This window comes from Microchirus variegatus, assembly GCF_963457635.1.
Source record: "Microchirus variegatus genome assembly, chromosome: 22".
NCBI classification, from domain to species: domain Eukaryota; kingdom Metazoa; phylum Chordata; class Actinopteri; order Pleuronectiformes; family Soleidae; genus Microchirus; species Microchirus variegatus.
Window position 1 is genome coordinate 9,018,486 of NC_139823.1, and position 22,004 is coordinate 9,040,489.

Below are 22,004 nucleotides of genomic sequence, written 5' to 3' on the forward strand. Positions count from 1 at the left end.
TTAATATTCTTCCCCTTCATCCCCCTCCGTCATATCTGCACCCACCTCTTCATAATCCTTCTCTAGAGCAGCCATATCTTCTCTGGCCTCCGCAAACTCTCCCTCTTCCATGCCTTCCCCAACATACCAGTGCACAAAGGCTCTCTTGGCATACATGAGGTCAAACTTGTGGTCGAGACGGGCCCAGGCCTCAGCGATGGCTGTGGTGTTGCTCAGCATGCACACAGCCCTCTGCACCTTGGCCAGGTCACCACCAGGAACCACAGTTGGAGGCTGATAGTTGATGCCAACCTTGAAGCCAGTGGGGCACCAGTCCACAAACTGGATGGTACGCTTGGTCTTGATGGCTGCGATGGCGGAGTTAACATCTTTGGGGACGACATCACCACGATACAGCAGACAGCAGGCCATGTATTTACCGTGGCGAGGGTCACACTTCACCATCTGGTTGGCTGGCTCAAAGCAGGTGTTGGTGATGTCAGCAACTGACAGCTGCTCATGGTAGGCTTTCTCAGCGGAGATGACTGGGGCATAGGTGGCCAGAGGGAAGTGGATACGGGGGTAGGGCACCAAGTTGGTCTGGAATTCTGTCAGGTCAACATTCAGGGCTCCATCGAAACGAAGAGAAGCGGTGATTGAAGACACAATCTGGCTGATGAGCCTGTTCAGGTTAGTGTAGGTTGGCCTCTCAATATCCAGGTTTCTGCGGCAGATGTCGTAGATGGCCTCGTTGTCCACCATGAAGGCACAGTCTGAGTGCTCCAGGGTGGTGTGGGTGGTGAGGATGGAGTTGTAGGGCTCAACGACTGCAGTAGAAACCTGAGGTGCTGGGTAGATGGCAAATTCAAGCTTTGATTTCTTCCCATAATCAACAGAGAGTCTCTCCATCAGCAAGGAGGTGAAACCTGAGCCAGTGCCACCACCAAAGCTGTGAAATATGAGGAATCCCTGCAGGCCAGTGCACTGATCAGCCTGAAAGAAAAGTAGCTGTGATTAATAAAAATGTAAGTAGAACTGCATTATTAGGCACAATAGAGGCAGAAAATGGATTTGGAGATAACAAAGTGGTAAAACTGCCTAGCAAACAATGGAGTAAAACTCTCACCAGTTTACGAGTCTTGTCGAGAACCAGATCAATAATTTCCTTTCCGACTGTGTAGTGTCCACGGGCGTAGTTATTAGCAGCATCCTCCTTTCCAGTAATCAGCTGCTCAGGGTGGAAAAGCTGACGGTAGGTTCCTGTGCGCACCTCATCTGGACAACAAAAGAATTACAGTAAATATACTGACTGAGTTGTCCTAAAGATGAATTACAAAAAATTTGGTTCATCGTACAACTGCCTTAATCAACCAATGTAATCTGTTGTCAGCTGTGTACTTGGCACTGACCGATGACAGTAGGTTCCAGGTCAACAAAGATTGCTCTGGGAACATGTTTTCCAGCCCCTGTCTCGCTGAAAAAAGTGTTAAAGGAGGCATCTCCTCCCATAGCCTTGTCAGAGGGCCTCTGTCCATCTGGCTGGATGCCATGCTCCAAGCAATACAGCTCCCAGCATGCATTACCAATCTGAGCCCCAGCTTGGCCAACATGAATAGAGATACACTCACGCTGCAGAGAGTGAGCAAAATGGTAAAGTCATCAAAAGCTCATGTTTTTTTTCCCCCACAATCAATACTGTCAATAATGGGACGATGCAAATAATAATAATAGTAATAAAGAATACATTTTGTCTTAATACGCAACATGGCACACATTTAAAACACATTTTAGACTAAATAAAGCTTATCAAACAATGTTAATGCTGCACTTAAGTTTCACAGTCGTAAACCATATCTCACCATTGTTTATCTTTCTTCTCCAATGTCCAGGGCTCGGTAGAAAGATGTGTTCGTGAAGGCAGCTGTCTTGCTCTGTGTTTATATACCCCACAGTTGAAGGTGAAAAGTGATTTGATCTGTGCTGAAATCAGAGAGCCCACTGATGGTACCAGGATAAGATCATCCGCTTGACTGACATAGACACAATGAAAAAGGAGGTCACCACCCAGTGCATTGTGTGAATCTGTGTGTTTTATGTACACCTCAAATTTCAGAAAGGAGGAGAATCCCTCAAGAGGGGTTGAATAATGTAGTTTCACTCGATGGTCTCTCATGCCTGACTTACAAGAAAACAAGCCCCTATTGTTTTGGGGGTATTTGAATATATAAAAAGGGGAACTGAGTTATGCCAAAACTATAGTTATTCACATTTATTGAAGTTTCCATTGTTTTATTGTCATGTTGTTAATGTGATACAGTCTTATGACACTGATATTGTGTGGATATGTGAAAATTTGATGCTTAAATGTAAGAATCTGCACACTTTTGCTGAATTCATTAACATGTTGCCTTCACTTGCAATCCCAGGCACTCATTTCAGATTTATTACTCAGATCCAATATTTGTGTTTTGGTTCTTCACTTCATTTCTTAAACATGTCCTGCATCAGGTACCATGCCGTCACCGTACCCGTTAAAGTCAGCACGTAGGATTTAATGTATAATGTATTTGGTGGATGTGTATGCATCACTGCATCCATACTGTATCAAAATCTCCCGAATCAGAATTTTAAAACAATTCCATGTAATTTGTGCTAATGTTTCATAACATGCAATCGTTTGAACAAAGATGAGACGATAATCTTTAACTTAATTCAATATTGCTCCTCCAACAGAAACTTGGCACAAAATGGATCCCTGGGGAAAGGAAAGGCAGTGAATCCATGCAAAATGTATCGCATCAGCTGATTAAATGGAGCAAATAGCAGCTGTCTGCTACAGGCAAAACAAAAGGAAAGGGCGGAAAAAGGTACATAAAGAAGGCAAATATGCACAACAATCATGGCTATTAAAGTTATCTTTGGTTGTCCATGTTTCCTCTCCTTTCTCAGTAAAGGTTGTATATTTAACTCGTTTTAAGCTCTTTTGAACACGACTTTCATTCTGGTGGCAGTGTGGTAGCTGCTCTTACACTTGGCAGCTATTACCTAAAACTGTTGACACAAGGGTATGGCTCAAAGGCAGAATGCTCAACTCAAACCAGCCAAACCACTTTAGAGACCAGCATGAATTGACTGTAACATCAGAATTGAAACATATAAGGGCATGTTGATTCGGTAAACTCAGGAAAACCATCAGTGGTAAAACAATAACAACAACAACACAAACAACCCATGATTTCACTCACAAATGATACATAACTATCACCATCAGCCTCAAAAAGCAGTGGATGTCACAAAACTGAACACAATTAATCACTAAGATACTCTATCTTTGAACACATAAACATATTTGCTTTGAGGCTTAGAATGACACCACACTGAGTGTCAAATGCACTGCTATTATTCATTATGTGGTTTGTTTCTCTCCTAAGGCTGTGAGACTCATCATAACAAGTGTATTGATGCTTTAAAAAGAACTAAAAACATGCAAGTATAATTCAAACAATCATTTTATAAACTATACAACACAAAATGAGGAAATATCTACACACATCAGTTCATAAAATAAATATAAAGCCTGGTTCATTATTATATGCTTAAACTGAATGAAATATCAGTGGGAAAACACACAGCTTGTTATTGTTTTCTCTCATGTTTGAGTACCTTATAGGTGTTGCCCTTGTCATATAAAGAGCTGACCCACTTCCATTGTTGAAGAGTGCAGGTATATGTAGGTCCCCAGTGCCCCACAATTATATCTTTTCACAAATGGCTCATAATAATGCTTGGGCTGACAAAGAAATAAAGAACACCGCAGCAGTGTTTTCTTGTGTATTTTATTCCACTGATACTTTAAAAGCAAGTTTCCACTCATAATCCCACAGCCAGAGAGTCAAACGCATAAACAATGTGCAGACTGCACTGTAGTGATGGAAACATGCAAGTTTCAGTGTCACATGATAGTCTCCCCGTTTCCCACTCTCACTCAGGAAGTAATGAAGCAACCAACTGTCTATAAGGGCAAAACCTCTGCCACTAGGTGGAAGCAATGATGTGTAGAGGGGAGTGTGATTTGCTGCAACTGTCATATGACTATAAATGATCAGATCTCATAAACATATCAACACCGAGACAGATCTGAGACAAAACAACTTTTCTGTTGGGCAGCGATAATTAAATACCTGTGTTTCCTGCATTACTACATTTTCCAGGAAGATGAGGTCACCTGTGGGGTTTGTCATCCACTCTCCCACAAGTAATTTTCTCGTTAAACACCCCCCCACCTCGAGATTGTGCTATAAATAATATATAATATAATACCAAAATAGTGCAACAAAAAGTGATGTTCTATCTATCCATCCATCTATACGTATATTTATGTTTCTGTAATGATTAACATACCAGTGTGTAGAAGCTCTTTAACCTAAATTATATTTTTAATGCTAAAATATAATTATTATTGTTATCCATGCATTTCCAAATGTACTGTTTTACAAACAAACTAAAAAAAAAGTAAAGCACATTATTATTTCTTGATTAAGGTGTCAAATCATACCTGAACAGAATAATTAGTGTTATAATAATAATGTTATGCGTGATTCATTTCTGACTCCTCACTGCCTGCTCAAATTTGTTTATAAAAAGGTGAATCCTGTTTATTTACCCAAATCAAGTTATGGAAAGATAAAATATTTATGTTTTCTAATTTTTATGACTGGTGGTCTAATACATTAAGTACTGCGTCTGTGCTTGCAATCATTTTACAAAGAAAAGTCAATCTCCCCATGGGTTGCTTGGCAACAGTGAAGACGCTTTCCCCCTCCCGGAAGTGCGTGGTTGTGAGGAAACATGGCGCACAGGGCAGTAAATGAACCGGGGATATTCACTGGTTCGCCGTATGTTTTCGCTGCAGCGTGTTTGTCTGCGTTCGTAGCGTTTGCAACATTTGATATAGCAAATACTGAGAATGTGTTCGGTGCGAGCCACGCGCCAACCGTAGCTGTCGCTGCCGCGAGGGATTTACGGTGAGTTTGTCTCTCGCGCTGCTGTTAGCCAGTTTAGCTAACGTTCACCTAGTAACATTTACTGCGTTTAAGCGTTTAATTGAAATCTTTGACAGAATCCATAGCCTCCAGGAGCACTATTATCTGTTAAGGCTGTGTTTAAGTCAAGTCTGACATGTTTAGCTGCTATATTTTAGATACAGTATACAATCCTTAGCTAGATTTACAGGTTTGTTGACATGGGTGCATTATGTATAAAGGCTGTAATGGTTAGTCGATTATTAACTTAATCGACCACTATTGTGTAATAATTTTGAGTGTGTTCCCCCCAAAAGTAAATAAACTGATACACTGAATGATTTTATCATCTTAATTATGAATACTTTTCAGATTTCTTTGCTTCTATATGACATAGGACTGCAACTGATTATTTTATTTTGATAATCGAATACAATATCAAATTTCCTCTCTGTTGAACATGGCAGTGTTATTGTATAGTGCAGATCAAACTGTGGCTTCCTTTTTCCATTCAAGACCTCATGTTCCCCCCTCAGGTACTTGTTATATGATGTGAACCCTCCAGAGGGTTTCAACCTGCGAAGGGACGTGTATATACGCATGTCCTCCCTGGTGAAGACTTTGAGGAAGAATGGGGATGACTGGGTTCTGGTGCTTCCTCCATGGGGTCGCCTCTATCACTGGCAGAGCCCCAACATCCACCAGATCCGCATCCCTTGGTCAGAGTTCTTCAGCCTTACCAGTCTGCAGGTCAACGTGCCTGTTATTGAGTATGAGGAATTCATAGCTGGTAAGTTATTTTTATATTCTGTGACCCACTCCAGGGTTACATTAACTGACAGGTTTGTGAACGCATGGCAACCTCATTATCTGTATGTGGTGTTTTGTTGATCGTATGTTGACTCCATTTCACAAAGCACAGGTGTTTTATCTCTATCTATTCCACCTTAGAGAACGGAGGCCCCTTCATAGACCAGGTCCTTGTTCTGCAAAACTACGCTGAGGGATGGACTGATGGAAAATGGGAAGAAAAGGTTGACGAGCGGCCCTGCATTGAAAAGATGATGTACTCCAAAGACAAACAGGGCTACTACAGGTACACTGCATCAGAACAGAGGATTCTCATCTCATTACACGCTTTCATCCTATGTTTTCAAATATTCCACCATACTTGCCATTGAGTGAATGTTTTCTGAATGTTGGTTTTGAATTGCAAAAACAGACATTTTCACCTATTTAGTATTACTATAACGTATAAATATATGTTTGTGATGGCAATGCTTTTTTCTAGGAAGTGCAATACTAACACTGTGATGTGTCGGGTTTGCTCTGCTTGTACTGCCAATGAAGACTTTTACTCTTTAAAAGATAGTTTACTACTTCTAATGATACAGAATCTACCTTAGTGTTCCTGCCCACTCATCTCTCTCCTCTTCATTCTTAATCACCTGTTTGATTTCTAAGGGGCTGGTTTTGGGGCTTTGAGGAAACGCGAGTTCGAAATGTGACGTGTCTTTCAGCCCAAGGCCATGCTTCCATTATGGCTCCAGTTCTTCAGAAAAACATCACAGTCACGTGAGTCTACAGGACAACATAAAATGGATATAAAATGCTCTGATTAATATACATACACTATGTCTTGAGAATCTGCCACAGACATGATTTACCAGCCATAAATGTCTGCTAGAATTATCACTGAGAATTGTGTGTGTGTGACTTGCTGCTATTTTGCAGATCAGTAATGCTCGACCGAGCGGAGACACTCCTTCACGATCACTATGCGGGGAAAGATTACTGGGATGTAAGTCCGCTTAACTTGTATTACCCAGAAATATTTCCTCAGGAATCGGGTGACACACCTGATCTTGGTAGAATTCCTTGTTGTCTTACATAAAATAGAATGTCAAACTGGATGTTCATGATTTTAAGCCAAGGGCTTAAAGCGCTCAGCAACTCATCCGTGTGTGTTTCATTTAGACTCGCCGCAGCATGGTTTTTGCCAAGCATCTGCGACTCATTGGAGATGACTTCAGAGCAAAGTACCTGAACTCTTCAGATGACAGAGACCACACGGTTTACAGCGAGGACTGGACTCGCATGAAAGTGAGTCGCTTTTTTTCTGACTATGAAACGTGTGAGTGTTTGATCTGATGCTGTGGAAAAGTGAGTCAGTTTAATCATACTGTTACTAAATTATATCTCTCCCACAGCCGTTCCCAGCCTTAAGAAAGTTGCTGCCCTACTTAAATTCTGAATATATGATCAAGTATTTCCATAAATAGCCTATTATTTATTTGTATTGTTATTATTTATTATATTTTGAATTAGGCCTCTGCATATTCTGCATTAATAGAAATTCATTCACATTAACTTTTGAGAATGAATCATGGATAATTTAAGTTACCTGAAGCTAAATTACAAAAATAAAATGACTAATAGTTGTATTTATTTATTATTTATTATTCATTTATTTTAGTGACCAGAAGTACCTGCCTATCCCACTAGGGGGCTGTAGCCCACAGTTTAGGAATCACTGGTCCTGCAACTGCGTTTGCATCATGAATTGAGATCTGGTTTTTATAATAATAATAATGCATTATATTTGAAGGCGCCTTTCAAGACACTCAAGGTCGCCGTTGTGTTTAAACATTTACTATATCATTATGTCAGTAAACCCCTTCACTTGAAAAATAACAACAAGCTATTAGAAAATTGCGGTAACTACATCATGATCATCAGGTCTTAAGTTTTGAATTTCAGAGCAGTTACAGAGGAGTGTTTTTCCCCGTTTGTTGATTTCTTCAGGCCAAGCTTGGTTCAGCTAAAGGTGGTCCGTACCTGGCGGTACACCTGCGCAGGAAAGACTTCATCTGGGGTCACAGAGAGGACGTACCTAGCCTGAAGGGGGCAGTCAAAAAAATGCGCAGCTTGATGAAGAAGCACAAACTCGACAGAGTGTTTGTTGCAACAGATGCAGATGAAGAAGGTAATGACATTGTTGTGCAATCTTTTTTTTGTTGTTGATGTTTTATGGAAAAAAATCATTCTGGTCATAAGACATTTGACACAACAGAGATAAAACACAGTGTTCATAATATTTATAATTAAGTAGTAATAGCGGCATATTACGGCTCACAGTTTTATAATACATTATTAATGGCCAGGGATGGACTGGGACAACATTTGTTAAGAAGTTGCATTTTGAAATGGTTGAAATGGACCGTTGACCCCCTTGAATCTTGAATCTGGCCCTCTTTAAAGAAATAATTTGGAAAAGTCTTAGGCAACTGTTACATTTGTTTTTATGTTGCTTGGAACACATCTGGATAATACTAGAAACATGTATGCTCCTGACCAGCTTTCTGTCCCATCATTCCAATTAAAATGCCACACGATTTGAACGGCAACAAAGCCGGTGGTGCCCTAAGACTTTCACGCAGTACTGTCTGTAAATGCTTAAAATAAAGATATCATGTTCTTTGCAATTTGGTAGAATTGAAGGAGCTGAAAAAGTATTTGCCAGACATTGTGCGGTTTGAACCATCCACGGAAGATCTGGAGCTCTTTAAAGATGGCGGAGTGGCCATCATCGACCAGTGGATATGTGCTCATGCAAGGTAAGGTAGTTTTCGTTATAATAGTCATTTAATGATTATTATTGTAAATATTTCATTGACCTCTGCCAGGAGGTATATGTTTTCGGCGGAGTTTATTTGTTAGTTTGTTTGTCTTGTTTGAGTGCTTTTCTAGTTTAGTATGTTGTCTTAAGTTTGACAAATCATAGTTGACCTCCGCCAGGAGGTATATGTTTCCGCCGGGGACCAGGAACAAGTGATTAAATTTTGGTCGTGATCCGTAGACGCTATCACTATTTTTAACGCTATTTTGTGGGGGGCTGAGCTGCCTTGATGGAGGTCTGTGCTCTCAGAGTGCTTTTCTAGTTTTCAAATTACTTATGTGCTTAATACAGATAGCTGTGTTTTTGTTCTCCTCTATGGATAAGAGTCTTTTTTTAGCCAAATGCAAGGCTCAGTGCCAATATTTCTTAAAAAAAAATATGAATAATATTCTGGGCAAAAATTACACCATGGTAGTACAGTATAAAAGAGTATTTAGCGATCATGATCATAGCATGCACACTGCTTCAATGCACTTATGATATAACAATATATTTCTTTGTATTTTTTCTAGTTAACTCCAATTCTTGAACATATGACCAAATGCCTATAACACTATTGATATGACCATCATCCTCACAGCAAGGCTGTTGAGTATTTTTGCTTCACTATTTGGAGTGATCCAGTATAGATATCAATTGAAGGGATTGTATTATAATAATAATACAACATATAAAGATGTTATGACCAGCAACATTTTTAGCCCTGTCTTTTCATTTAAAAACCTGTTTCTTGTACGTGTTCTTTAATCCATGCCAACAAGGAAGCTGCTTTTTATGCTGTGTCATCTCGGAAAACTAGTCGGGTGGCTGTCCCAGCTCCTCACACTGCGCTGTGTTCCAAACTGCACGTAATTCAGTGTCCTTTCACTTTATCGTTTCTTTGCTCCTCTTTTCAGATATTTCATTGGAACGTCGGTGTCCACCTTCTCCTTCCGCATCCACGAAGAAAGGGAGATCCTGGGTTTTGACCCCAAGATGACATACAATCGTTTCTGTGGGGACACTGAGAAAGAATGTGAACAGCCCACACACTGGAAAATTGTTAACTGATGTGTCATTTTCATTCACACACACCCCCACCCCCCACCCCCACACATACACACAAGTGCCAAAACGCAGTGTTAATTCAGTGTTTCTGTGGATGATAGTCAGGAGAATATATATTTGAACTCTTTTTCCGAATGGGTTCAGAGTTGTGCAATGAGGTCTGTAGTGACCACTGTGACTGAATATTAAGCTCAAAGGGCAAAGACTGGGCTGGCAAAAACGTGCATTGCTGTTACGTTAACGTTTCCTCCAACAGTCGCTGATATTTTAAGTCATTTATATTTATTAACTAACTCCAGCACAAAATTAGGACCCTAACCCTACAAAAGCCTTCTTTTGCCTTTCGAACAAAACAGAAAGAGCTCACAAAATCACTGCCTCACAAAAGTGGCTAAAACTCCACGGGATACCTTTTACAGGACTGAACTTCATGATTATCAGCTCAGGGTTTGTTGAAAAGTGGTGCATTTCGCCATTCATGACCAGTATTAACATTTGTTAATGGGAGGGTTTGATTACACTTTTACGAAAAATGAGGAAGCATAACTTAAAAATGTACCGTGCCAATTCTCTCCACCTTTTAAAATACACTGTACAGTTCATTATTGTGTTGTTGCTTAGGGAGCCACTGCGACATGTCGGACGTTAGTTGCCCATCAGGATGTAATCTTAATAACGACACACCCTTAATTCCCGACAATGCACCAGTTTGTGTTTACACCACCATCAGTATAATTACAGGTTTTTCTTTATAAAAAATTTTTAACAGGAGGAATTTAGTAAAGCAAAACAGAAAGTTATCTGATGATATTATTTGATGTTTGTAAGAATAAAAACTGAGCAGATAGAGCACCGTTAAAACCCCATGACCCATGGCATGGTTGTTGTGACTGTTGTCAGAAAGCGGTACATTCTGAACCATCAGTCGTGCCATGAAACTTGTTGCCAGATTTAACTTGAGATGATCAGCATGTTTGCATATTTTGCCTCTGTGTCAAGATCCTCGGTTCAAGGCGCATTCTTCTCACACCGAAGTATCAAGACCAAGAACAAGTGTAACAACCCTGACAATGGTTATCTCAGTGTTTCTTGTTCAGTAGTACAGTTGTGTCAAAACCAAGCCTTTGTGTCAAAACCAAGCTTTTGTTTCAAAAAAAACCCAACGGTTTCTTACTGTACGATAATTTGTCTATGAATGGAAAGAATTTGTATGTAATATTGCTTTTCACACCACTGTGTCTTGTATATGTGAACCTGCACGTAGCTCTGTCTGGATGCCCGTCTTCACACACATTCCTACTACAAGGAAGGCAATAAAGATGTTTGCCTAAGCCACACATAAGATTTAATAACATCTACAGGTGGATTATGTTTTTTATGTTCAGCCTTCATCTCTTCCCTACATTAAATTATATACATATTTGTTAATGATATGATTTTTTCTGATTCCATTTGTCTTTGCTGTTGCAACACACTGTAGTCACAAGATGTTCAGTGCTCAGGGAATTCATGGTATTGTTTTGACACCATGTGACAGCTGAGTGACTTTTCCCTATGGAGGCCTCCGACTTACCAACAACCCCCCACAAACTCGTAATTGAGCGCGTTGTTAGGCATTTGATGTCACCATTTCTTCAGGAAAGGGTTTTTCAAGGGTTCTTGGTAACACCAATGGTTCTTACTGGAACCATTGGTGTCACCCTTTAAAATCCCTTTCCTGAATAAAGGGTTTTAAAATGGTTCTTGGTGGAACCCTCCAAAAGGGTTCCAGGTGGAACCTTTATAAAAAGATTCTACCTGGAGCCAAAAAGGGTTCTCCTATGATGAAGCCGAAGAACCTTATATGGTTCCACTTAGCACTTTTATTTCTAAGAGTGTGTACAGCTATACTGTATAGCCATAGTAAAATAAATACAAAACAGTATACCTGATATTATCATATAGTTTACTACGTTTTTTCTCCAAGTTCTCCAGTTTCCTCCCACAGTCCAAAGACATGCAGATTTGGGATTTAGGCTCCGTTTGTCTCAATGTGTCACTGTGATGGACTGGCGACCTGTCCAGGATGTGTCCCACGCCGTATATGTCAGCTGGGATTGACTCCAGACGCCACACGACACTAATGTGGAGAATAAAGCGGGAGAAGATGAGTGAGTTTACTATTGTTCTGTAACAGGATGCTAAGTGACGGATATACAGTACATTAGTCTGTCACATGCTATGATCAAAGGTGTTTGGATTGGAATTATTTGGCTCGTAGCCATATATTATCAATCTGTGAGTTTAACTCCTGCATGTGTCTTAAATAAACTTGGCATGATAGACCTGTATAGTTTTTTTTCTCATCACATGTTTGAAAAGGAGTAGGCATAGGTATAAACTTATATGTACCTATACCCCATTCCATTACGCACAATTACACTCAATTAATACACTATTTTATCCCATCACTAAATACTTACACATTTTGTATATTTTACCGTGTTTTATACAATGTTCTCAGTGTTCTCAGTACAATATATCTGGCTTTAAACATGACCATTTCCATGACCGTTCCTGGATTAAACTGCTGTTCTTCATCCTTATATTTATTTAAAATACTGCACTGAGGCTTTGATGGAGGGCTCTCCCTGGTTAAATTGTGATATTGTTATAATGACCTGAATTGACTGACTTAAAAAACAACAACATTGCTGTAAAATTATTTGCAATTGTAATGTATATTTAGTTTTTAATGGTGATCCTGTACTGTACATACTGTGTATAATGCAGTGTTCCATCAGAAAAAGTAAAGGTATACATTTGCACACGTTATAACGAATTAAAAGTATGATGAATGATATGTAAACAGTGCAACCAGAACATGGGCGTGATATTTACGGTGTAAACAGTAGAAATGATTGCGCTTATCTTGATGATAATGATTTCGTTATTTTAGATCACGTCTAATTAGGTACTGTGATACTTCACATGATGTGACGCTTGGGGTTTATTATCGTACACAGCTCTACAGAAGTCATGATGCACAAAATGTGATTACAAAATGCCAAGTCATGTGATTTCCCTTTGTACCGGCCCGTCAGGTTCCCACCAGAGTACACGCCCTTCTCCTCCACGCAGATTTCACCTGTGACACTCTGGAGGACAAAAATCCACAGGCAAGTAGCTCAGACAAGTCAGAGCTACTTCACTGTTTACCTTCGCTGAACGAGAACGGATTTTTAAAAAAAAAACTTTTAACTGTGACCTTGAATCGATTTATCTTTCTCTTTTTATTTGTTCATAACCGACTGATGGAAAGGGCATCCTGCTAGGGAGCACCTAGCAACATGTCCTTCATTAGGAGCCTGCGAGCTACAGTTAAATAGCAACAACATCACTTTGTCGGAGGGGAGACGCATACAGGTGAGTGTCCAGTGTGGGAGAGCTGTTGGGTGTATTAAATAATGTGTCTTGAAATATTAGTCAATATAAGTCAAGTAAAAATACCACTATTGTCATAATGCTTTACTTTCTAAGCTACAAGTAAAAGTACGGGTCTAAAAATGGAACGTTAAAGTAGCAAAAAATTAGCTTGGGGGCTTGGGGGTATTTATTGTGTGGACACACATTTCTCGTTAGTTAATTTTTAATTAAGGGGCAAACCTTTACAAATGAAAGTGTTGACCAAATAACATATGTAAAAACACAATATGTCAGTCAAAAAGAGTTAAAGGTCACTAGACCGTAATTAGGGCCTTAATTAGTGCCAATTCACCTGTCCTCATCCTATAATTGCTAAAGTTTCCGGTGTGTAAATTATTTATTTCTTTTATTTCTTTATTTTTTTTAATTCAGGCCAACATTTTATTTACTCGGCAAAAAAAACGTAACTTAAGTAAAAGTAAAATTTGAAAATGAGTTTAATAAGTACACCAAAAAAACCTGCTCAATTACAGTAATGGAAAGTTAAAGTAGCTAAATATTAGCTTGAGGGCTTGGGGTTCTTTCTTGTGTCGTGCAAAACGCATAAGGGGACACACATTTCACGTTTTCAACATTTTATTTTCACTAACGTAGTAAAGTAGCGAAGTACAGTACACCAAAAAAACTACTCAATTGCAGTAACGCAAGTAAATGTAATTCATTACTTTCCACCTCACGAGTCAAATGCCATTTTAAGTGCTTTAAAATGTGACATTAATCTTCAGCGGTTGCCACAGTTAAGTGGATTTCTTCCTCTCCGTCCATTAAGGGCCTCTTGTACACACTGGATTAAAAATAATGACGTGCAAATATTATATTAACAATGACACAAAAATAAAAGATGTAAGTTTTCTTGACAAACAGAATAAGAGAAAACACAAAAATCTTTTTTTTCTTATTTTTAATATATGGTTTATAATGTGCTTTGTATGTGTGTATGTGTGGTGTTTTTCACTCCAGCCTCCTCCAAAGATGGCCTTCTTCCAACAGCTGCGACTTCTTCTGTGGAAGAATTGGCTGACAGTGATCAGGCAGCCAGTGAGTGACTCCAAGTTATTTATAATCGATTTATAATATCATATTAATAATCAATACGTAATGATTCTTTATGAGTGTTTTATGATACTTTTGTCTTCCAGGTTTGGTCACTCATTCTCATTATCTGGCCTCTGATCATCTTCATCATCATTGCCGTGACCCGCAGTCAGTTTCCTCCATTGGCAAGAGACACATGTGAGTGTGAAACTGTGACGTAATATTTGTGCCTTTTTAACGTGCTATCGAATTATATATAGATAAACATATGCAGACTGCAATTTCATCTGTTTCCAGAGCCACTCATTTAGTGCTTTCCAATTTGAAATTGAGATTTGAGCCTCTCCTCACACTGTTTACCTGGTGTTGTTTGACCAACTCCCCCCCCCCTTTGAGCTCATCACAGTCATTTCATTTGTAAATAACATTCCTTGAGCCTCTTTCAGTTAATAGTAAACCTGCATCTTATAGATTGACAGGTTTCACCCTCACACATTTACTCTGGTTCACCTCTTAAGCCTCACTATCAGTATTAAATATCAACTTCTGTGTACTTAACATTATACACAGTAGAGCACCAATACAGTCATTGGCATATGTTACAAATAGGGCTGCACCATAACACTGAATATTATGACTTGCAATACAAACATTAGTTAATGTCATCCTGCCATTTCAACAACATGGTTTTGTTGATAACCACTGAACCTCTTAATGCTTCTACCTAAAACATTTTCTGTTACTTGATACCTGTGCCTTGTTAGTTTTGTCAGATGAGACGAGATATATTTTTTCCCTGACGATGAAAAGATTGCACCAGTTTTCTACGTAAAGCACTGACTAAGACTGTATTATCATGCATTAGTGTTTGAATAAAAACTATAGGATAAAATCTCTCTTTAGACACATATCCAGCTGTTTCGCCTTCAAAGTATTCCGAATGAAAAGGGCTCGATATTTGGTCACATATGACGATAAATCAGAAACAGGTGTATTTTTTGACCCCAGGTAATTATGACATTTAATCAATATGTGAGATGCGTGAAACACTATGTGACTGAAATGAACCCAGAAATAATTGTATGTTTCTTTGTTATTAAGACAACACTTCAAATGTTTTGACTAAAACGAGACGGAAATTACTAGACTTTTAGTCTGTGTAGTACACAAAAATGTGATGTGAATGACTAAATATGACAAAGACTACAGTAAGGACATTTGAAACAAAATGAACACAATACCTTTGTTGTTAAAATAACCATAATAATAATGCATGTTCACATAATACTTTAAATCCAACTTGGGGTATGAAAGTGTTGGATAAAGTGTGCCATGTCAGTAGATAATAATTGAATAAACTACAAACAATTATCTATGTTTATGGTAACATGAGGAGCAATCTACATTTTTGGGCGAAGCAGTCATTGCGACATCATCTTTTATGCCATGTATGATGTTGGTAATAAGATGTTTTGGTAATAAGAATAAGGCCAAACCCTTTTGTTTGCTTATCTTTTCTGATGGCTCGTATGTAATTGAATAGCCCCAGTGTACACTAAGATCCAGTGAATCTGGACAATAGGACCATTCCCTCCTGTGCTAAATGTTTTCTGGTACGTTGTTTGTTATTACGTGCTGAAAACAGACACTTGGTCAGACCACACCTGAAACGGGTAACAAAACTATCTTCTGTGTCCGATCAGCTGGATTGACAAGCCATAAGATAAAAATCCTTCCTCCAGTTTCTTAGAAATAGAAGGAATAGAAAGGAATAGTAACTATAGGTTGAGTCCTATTGGAGGTTTGGACTGACGTGAAGTGGCCTTTCTTTCCATTGTTGGACATCGCTATTGCAAACACTTTTCTTCCTCCTCCTTTTTGTTGAATGAATAGCCACACACACACACACACACACACACACACACACACACACACACACACACACACACACACACACACCCCCCCCACACACACACACACACACACACACACACCTTAAACAATCCATGAGTAAATATATACTCAATGCTTATACCATTATGTTTACACAATCATGATTTCACAATGATTTCTATGACCGGGCTTCTATAAATGCTGTTTGCTTGGCTATTCTTCTCCAGCAGAGTAATCTATTTAGCCAAGATGAAAAACTTTCTCACGTGTTCTTAACAGGACTGGCCACAGTGGCTTTACCTGTTTTGTGTTCTTGATGACAAAGACGGTATGGGTTACCACTGATTGATACAGAGATTAGCTTAAGCCAGATTGGTCAGAGATATTCTTACAAGAACATAAGGCCCAAATCTATTTTTTTCTCCTGTAACCTCTCTGTGATATTATTTTTGAACAGTTCATATGGTGTTTTGTTTACTACAGCCATCAGGAGCAACTTGGGGTTAAGTGTCTTTCCCAAGGGCACATCGGCTAGTATACCAGTGCAGCCGGGAATCAAACCCACAACCTTCAAGTTGAAAGACAATTCACTCTACACTCTTAGAAATAAGGCTTCCAAAAGGGTCCGTCTACAAGGGCTGAGGTTCTACCTGGAACCATTTGCTTCTGAAAAAACCCTTTCCCGAAGAAAGGGTTTTTCAAGGGTTCTTGGTAACACTAATGGTTCCAGTAAGAACCACTTTGATCCAGAGAACCCTTTAAAACCTCTACCTGGAGCCAAAAAGGGTTCTCCTATGAGGACAAGCCGAAGAACCTTATATGGTTCTACTTAGCACTTTTATTTCTAAGAGTGTACCACTGAGAGACCATCTCCTCATATGACATTCATTGGAGTGTAATATTTGGACTTGCAGTCAACTTTAAACTGTGTTTACTGTACACATACAAATAGTGACTGCATACATACGGTATCTCCACCGAGACCAGACAATTGTACACATGATTGTCTAGTTCGAAAAACTGCAACGGCCTAGTAAATATGCAAGATTTTTTTTTTTATTTATTTACCTAAAAAAATTGCATTATTCCTTAAAAAAGTGAAATATTCCCGACTGTATTTTTGTGTAATCTAGCTAACAAACAAACCAAAAAAAGTCACAAGTAAAAACATACCGTCTTTGTAGGAGGAACCTTTAAAACAATTCCTTTTCAAAGTGGTGTATTCATGACACTTACGTGTTTGTCATGTCTCCTTCAGGTTATGTGGGACCTCGAAACCTGCCCAGCACAGGCTTCTTCCCTTTCCTGCAGACCCTCATGTGCAACACAGACAGCAACTGTCACAACAAATCACGCCTGTCGGAAACAAAGTCTCAAAAAAGTGCCACCACGTCAAGGTAACCAAATTCACTAATATAACACATATATTATCTTGTTTTTTCTTAGATTGACTGTATATTTATGCATATATCGGGTATGGAGTAATTTCTCTCAGTCACAAAGGAGGGACACACCTCGACATAACAACATGTCATGAGTCAGCGTTTTCATGGAAATGTAACTCACAACAGACATTTCCCCCATGGAGGAAGACACGTGTTATAATCATGTGCCACCACACTTTGACAAAGCCACATTCATTTACTTTAAGGCAGAAAGTGGACATGAGCTAAGATAGTTCCATGTAAATCTGGACACAGACGTAGACTGAGACATTAGTCTTTCAACTTTAAAGTGCAACTGAACCACTTATTCAGGTACATACAAGTGTATATACTTTCATGATCTGGGTGTAAATCTTCACAGTATAGTGTTAAGTATTGAAATTTTTCCATTCCCTTTTTTTCCGTCTCCTCTTTTGTCACTGGTACGAACCAGCAAAACTGTTTTCAGCTGTGCTAACATAATTGCACAAGGGTTTTCAAGGGTTTTCTAATCATCCAGTAGCCTTCTAACGCGATTAGCAAACACAATGTACCATTAGAACATTGGAGAGTTGTTTGCTGGAAATGGGCCTCTATACACCTATGTACATATTCCATTAAAAAACAGATGCTTGCAGCTTGAATAGACGTTTACCACATTAACAATGTATAGAGTGTATTTCTGATTCATTTAATGTTATATTCATTGAAAAAAGTGCTTTTCCTTAAAAATAAGGACGTTTCTAATTGAGCCAAAACTTTTGACCGGTAGTGTAATTTCCCACCTTGGCAAACAGCTGAAGTCCTCGTCGAAATTTCATGACAGACAATGATGAAATAGTGCTTTGTACTTTTAATTTGCGATGTTCCGTTAGTAGATCTGCCAGAGAGAAATGGAATGTGGCCGACTGGAAAACCGGATTGTCAAACCTTTAGCCCGACAAGGGACAGTCTCTTCATATTTCTCGCCCAGCTAATTTTTACAAAGCTTTTGTTTGTTTTTAAAGAGCTATAGGCACACCTTATTTATCAGACCTTTGCTCCACTAGTTTTTAAAAGGCAAAGATATGTACATGCAGACATGTTGTCTGATTTTACCGAGAAAACAATCACGTGAGCATAAGCACACGGTCAAAGCCTTGTGGGAGTAAATGCAAAATGGAAATAAATTCAGTACAGCACAAATAGTTAAGATAATGAAGTGGCACCCATAGAATTGCCAGGCTTTTTAGAAAGATTGAGGAAATGAATGACTTATAAAGTTTTCTATTATCTCTCTCTGTGTGACAGGGAGCAGTCATTTCCAAACGGGTCTCCACTGGAAAGCCTGTATCAAGGGGGGGATTTTTCACAGATGAATTTACCCAAAAACTTTCTCCATGATCCTGTCACCCTGATTGAGGTCTTAAACAAGATTATTGGTATGTTGCCCCCTTTCCTGTTTATATCACAAGTTGAATATGATATTGCTGTGCTACTGTATTTTACAGTGAGGTCATCTTTTTAACAATATGTTCTTCTTTTAAAGGAACACCTCACCAAGCAAGACCTACCAATGGCTCACTGTCCAACATTACTCTGAGTGATCCGGTAGGTAGATACATTGTCAGGGCAATGGAATCTTTTTTATTGTCTCTTGCGTTCTGCTTATTGTCAACAACAAATGACGCCTCATTCTTTGATAATGGCTCATATGATATGTCTCAGGGTTTGCCGATAACAGGACAGATTAAAAAGGGTCTGATAAGGAACAGAGGAAAAAGACCAAAGATGCGTGATGAGGTCAACATGACAGACCATTTTTTAGAGACAAGGACTTCAATACGATTGTCCTGTCAAAAATAAAATCACATCTCCAAAGAGAGTGTTGTTAATTCAAACAATAGACATACAACATAGAGGTAGAGAAAGCAATAGTAAAATTATATTATAATAATACATTTAGCAAGGCACCAGAGTAAGTTATATACGGCCGTAAGAGGAAGTTAAATGAAATGACGTGTATGAAATGAAACTTTATTATTAATACAAATAAGTATGCATTTCTTTAACATGACTCCTCCTGACCTTGACAGAGAGGAAATCATTTATGTACATGGTCACTGTGGTGACGCTAAAATGCTGTAGCCTGTTAAATGTAAATATTTTTAATTTCTAAATCATTGCCAGGCCGTTTCACTCAGCTAGGAAATATTCTAGGTGCCAATATTAAGACCTTTTGACTGCTGCCCTGATTTATGTGCTGCAAGTCGATGATTACACAATAAGGCACAGGTGATGAGGTCTCAGGTAACAGCAGGGACCTTACAGTAAATGGAAACAGGTGTGTGAATGGGTGGGGCAGAGACAGATGAAATGGAACAGTGAGAAAAGAGGCCAAAGGACAAAACAGGTCCTGAGAGGAAAAAGACATTGTCAGAAAAGGACAGAGAAAGAGAGTGAAAAGTTTTATTCATTGTAGACATGCCTTTTAATTGTTTAATTGTTAATTAAAAAGTGTTATGTGATAAACTCAAAGTAAAATTCTCATGATACCAGGTCAAAAACATCTCAGAGCAGACAAGTCCAACTGAGACGAGTCTTAAAGGTCCAGTGTCTAAGAGAAATAATGGCGAGATGTTCGAATACAGCAAATGGACGACACTTGGGAAAGTACTTCTCAGTACTTCTTGTTGTTTTAAGCATCGGGTTTAAAAATCTGAGCCCATTTTCATTGTTTGAATAGTAAGGTTCCGCTTAAGGACGTTGACTGCACGTCTGTTCGAGCTGCTGTAGAAACAAAGCAGCGCAAGATGCCTCTGTGACCTCTATAAAGCAAGTACTGTACATATAAAATGTAAACCAAAATATACTTATTTTATAGCAACATAATAAGTATACACAATTTCTGCTAATAATTAAATGTCCACTGAATATTTAAAACCACATTCTGGCAACTTGAAGCTGCTCTGAGAGACATCATATTACTTAACTGTTATTTATTTTAACTTTAAGGTTTACTAACCTAATCTAACCCAAGAATACATTACTTTATTACCTCCGCCAAGGTTATGTTTTCGCTGGAGTTTGTTTTTCTGTCTGTCTGTCTGTTAGTTAGCAACATAACTCGAAAAGTCACAGACGGATTTGGATGACATTTTCAGGAAATGTCTGCAATGGGACCAGGAACAAGTGATTAAATTTTTGGGGCGTGATCCGTAGACACTACCACTGCTTACAACACTCGTTCTCTGACCCAGGTGCGCCAGCAGGCACCTTTTTCACAGCATGTTGCCAAAATATCAATGCTAAGAGTAGATTTTCTAAGTCCAAAGGGGTGGGGGGCTGAGCTGCATTGGCGGAGGTCCACACTTTTAACTTTTAAAAATGTGCCTGTAAATATAACCAAAATGCTTCAGTGTAACTGTTCAAAAGCTGAATTGTTGAGGTTGTATGAGGATTACATTTTATGATATAACAATGAGAGTTCCTATCATTCATGTCATTTTTCGCAGCGGAACTTGAGCAGCCTGCTGCAGTCAATGGACCAACTGAGGAGGGCCATTTGCACCATGACACTGCCACTGGTGAACACCTCCTCACACGATCCCTTCACCTATTCTCTGGTCAATTTCTGCAAGACCAACGACACCGCGCTGGAAATCTCACTCCTCACACTCAACCAGGTGATGAAGTATTTTATGTTCATACACACTCAATAATATGCTCTTGTTGTGCCGTTTAAACCTAAAACGAATGCTGGTTGTCAGATTTTGACAGGGCTGATGTCGACAAACCCAGACGAGATGGTGACAGCAGCAGGGATGTCGCTGCTGATGATCGATCACCTGCAAAATGAGACGGTGCTCTGGGAAAGTCTCCTTGCGATTCCACAGCTCTTCTCTCGTGGTTCTATGGATGAGGTGCTGGCCACCGTGGAGGGCCTGCTCATCAGCATAAAGGGGTAATGTACTGTCAATGAGGCATGAAGCAATGCAAAGTAAATTAATATCTTGTTTAGTTTAGTGGTATTCTATACACAAGCCTATAGTCTGTAAATTCTGTCTTGACTGCTTATTTGTCCTTATTTGTTTACAATTTATGTACTTAATGTACATGTACATTTTAAAATATTTGACAGTAAATTACTTCAGGATGTCCTAGCTACTGTATGTTCACAGTAGTTTGAGTGTTTAATTGTATAGTACATTGCTGTAATCGACAGTAACATTACCTTTCCTGTATAAATACAGTATTTTTATTTAACTTTATATTAGCAATGTCCAATGTCCAGCCCCCAGGCCAATCCCGGCCCTCTGTCAGATTTTACGGCATGCAGCTTCAGGTTAGCTTTATAATCTATTATTTATGGCTAAAGACAGACTGTGACAGAAAACTGTCGTCCCCATTAGCTCAGCTGGTAAGGAGTTGTGTTTGAAACCAGACTTCTGAGTTCCCAACCTAGTCGGCCCGTGACAGATA

At 39.1% G+C, this 22,004-nt stretch overlaps 2 protein-coding genes across 2 annotated transcripts; one reads left to right on the forward strand and one right to left on the reverse strand.

The window, feature by feature from the left end:
• Positions 1–3,688, reverse strand: LOC310942993 (tubulin alpha-1C chain-like; the record flags this gene model as incomplete). Its single annotated transcript, XM_083908467.1, has 4 exons — positions 1–972; positions 1,106–1,254; positions 1,389–1,608; positions 3,683–3,688. 4 exons carry the CDS (start codon positions 3,686–3,688, stop codon positions 1–3), a joined length of 1,347 nt encoding a protein of 448 aa, XP_083764593.1.
• Positions 3,689–4,827: 1,139 nt separating this feature from the next.
• Positions 4,828–11,154, forward strand: pofut2 (protein O-fucosyltransferase 2; the record flags this gene model as incomplete). Its single annotated transcript, XM_083908468.1, has 9 exons — positions 4,828–5,003; positions 5,537–5,790; positions 5,952–6,096; positions 6,465–6,575; positions 6,735–6,801; positions 6,978–7,103; positions 7,806–7,986; positions 8,494–8,617; positions 9,576–11,154. 9 exons carry the CDS (start codon positions 4,828–4,830, stop codon positions 9,727–9,729), a joined length of 1,338 nt encoding a protein of 445 aa, XP_083764594.1. The 3' UTR covers positions 9,730–11,154.
• Between the last annotated feature and the right edge of the window lie 10,850 nt (positions 11,155–22,004).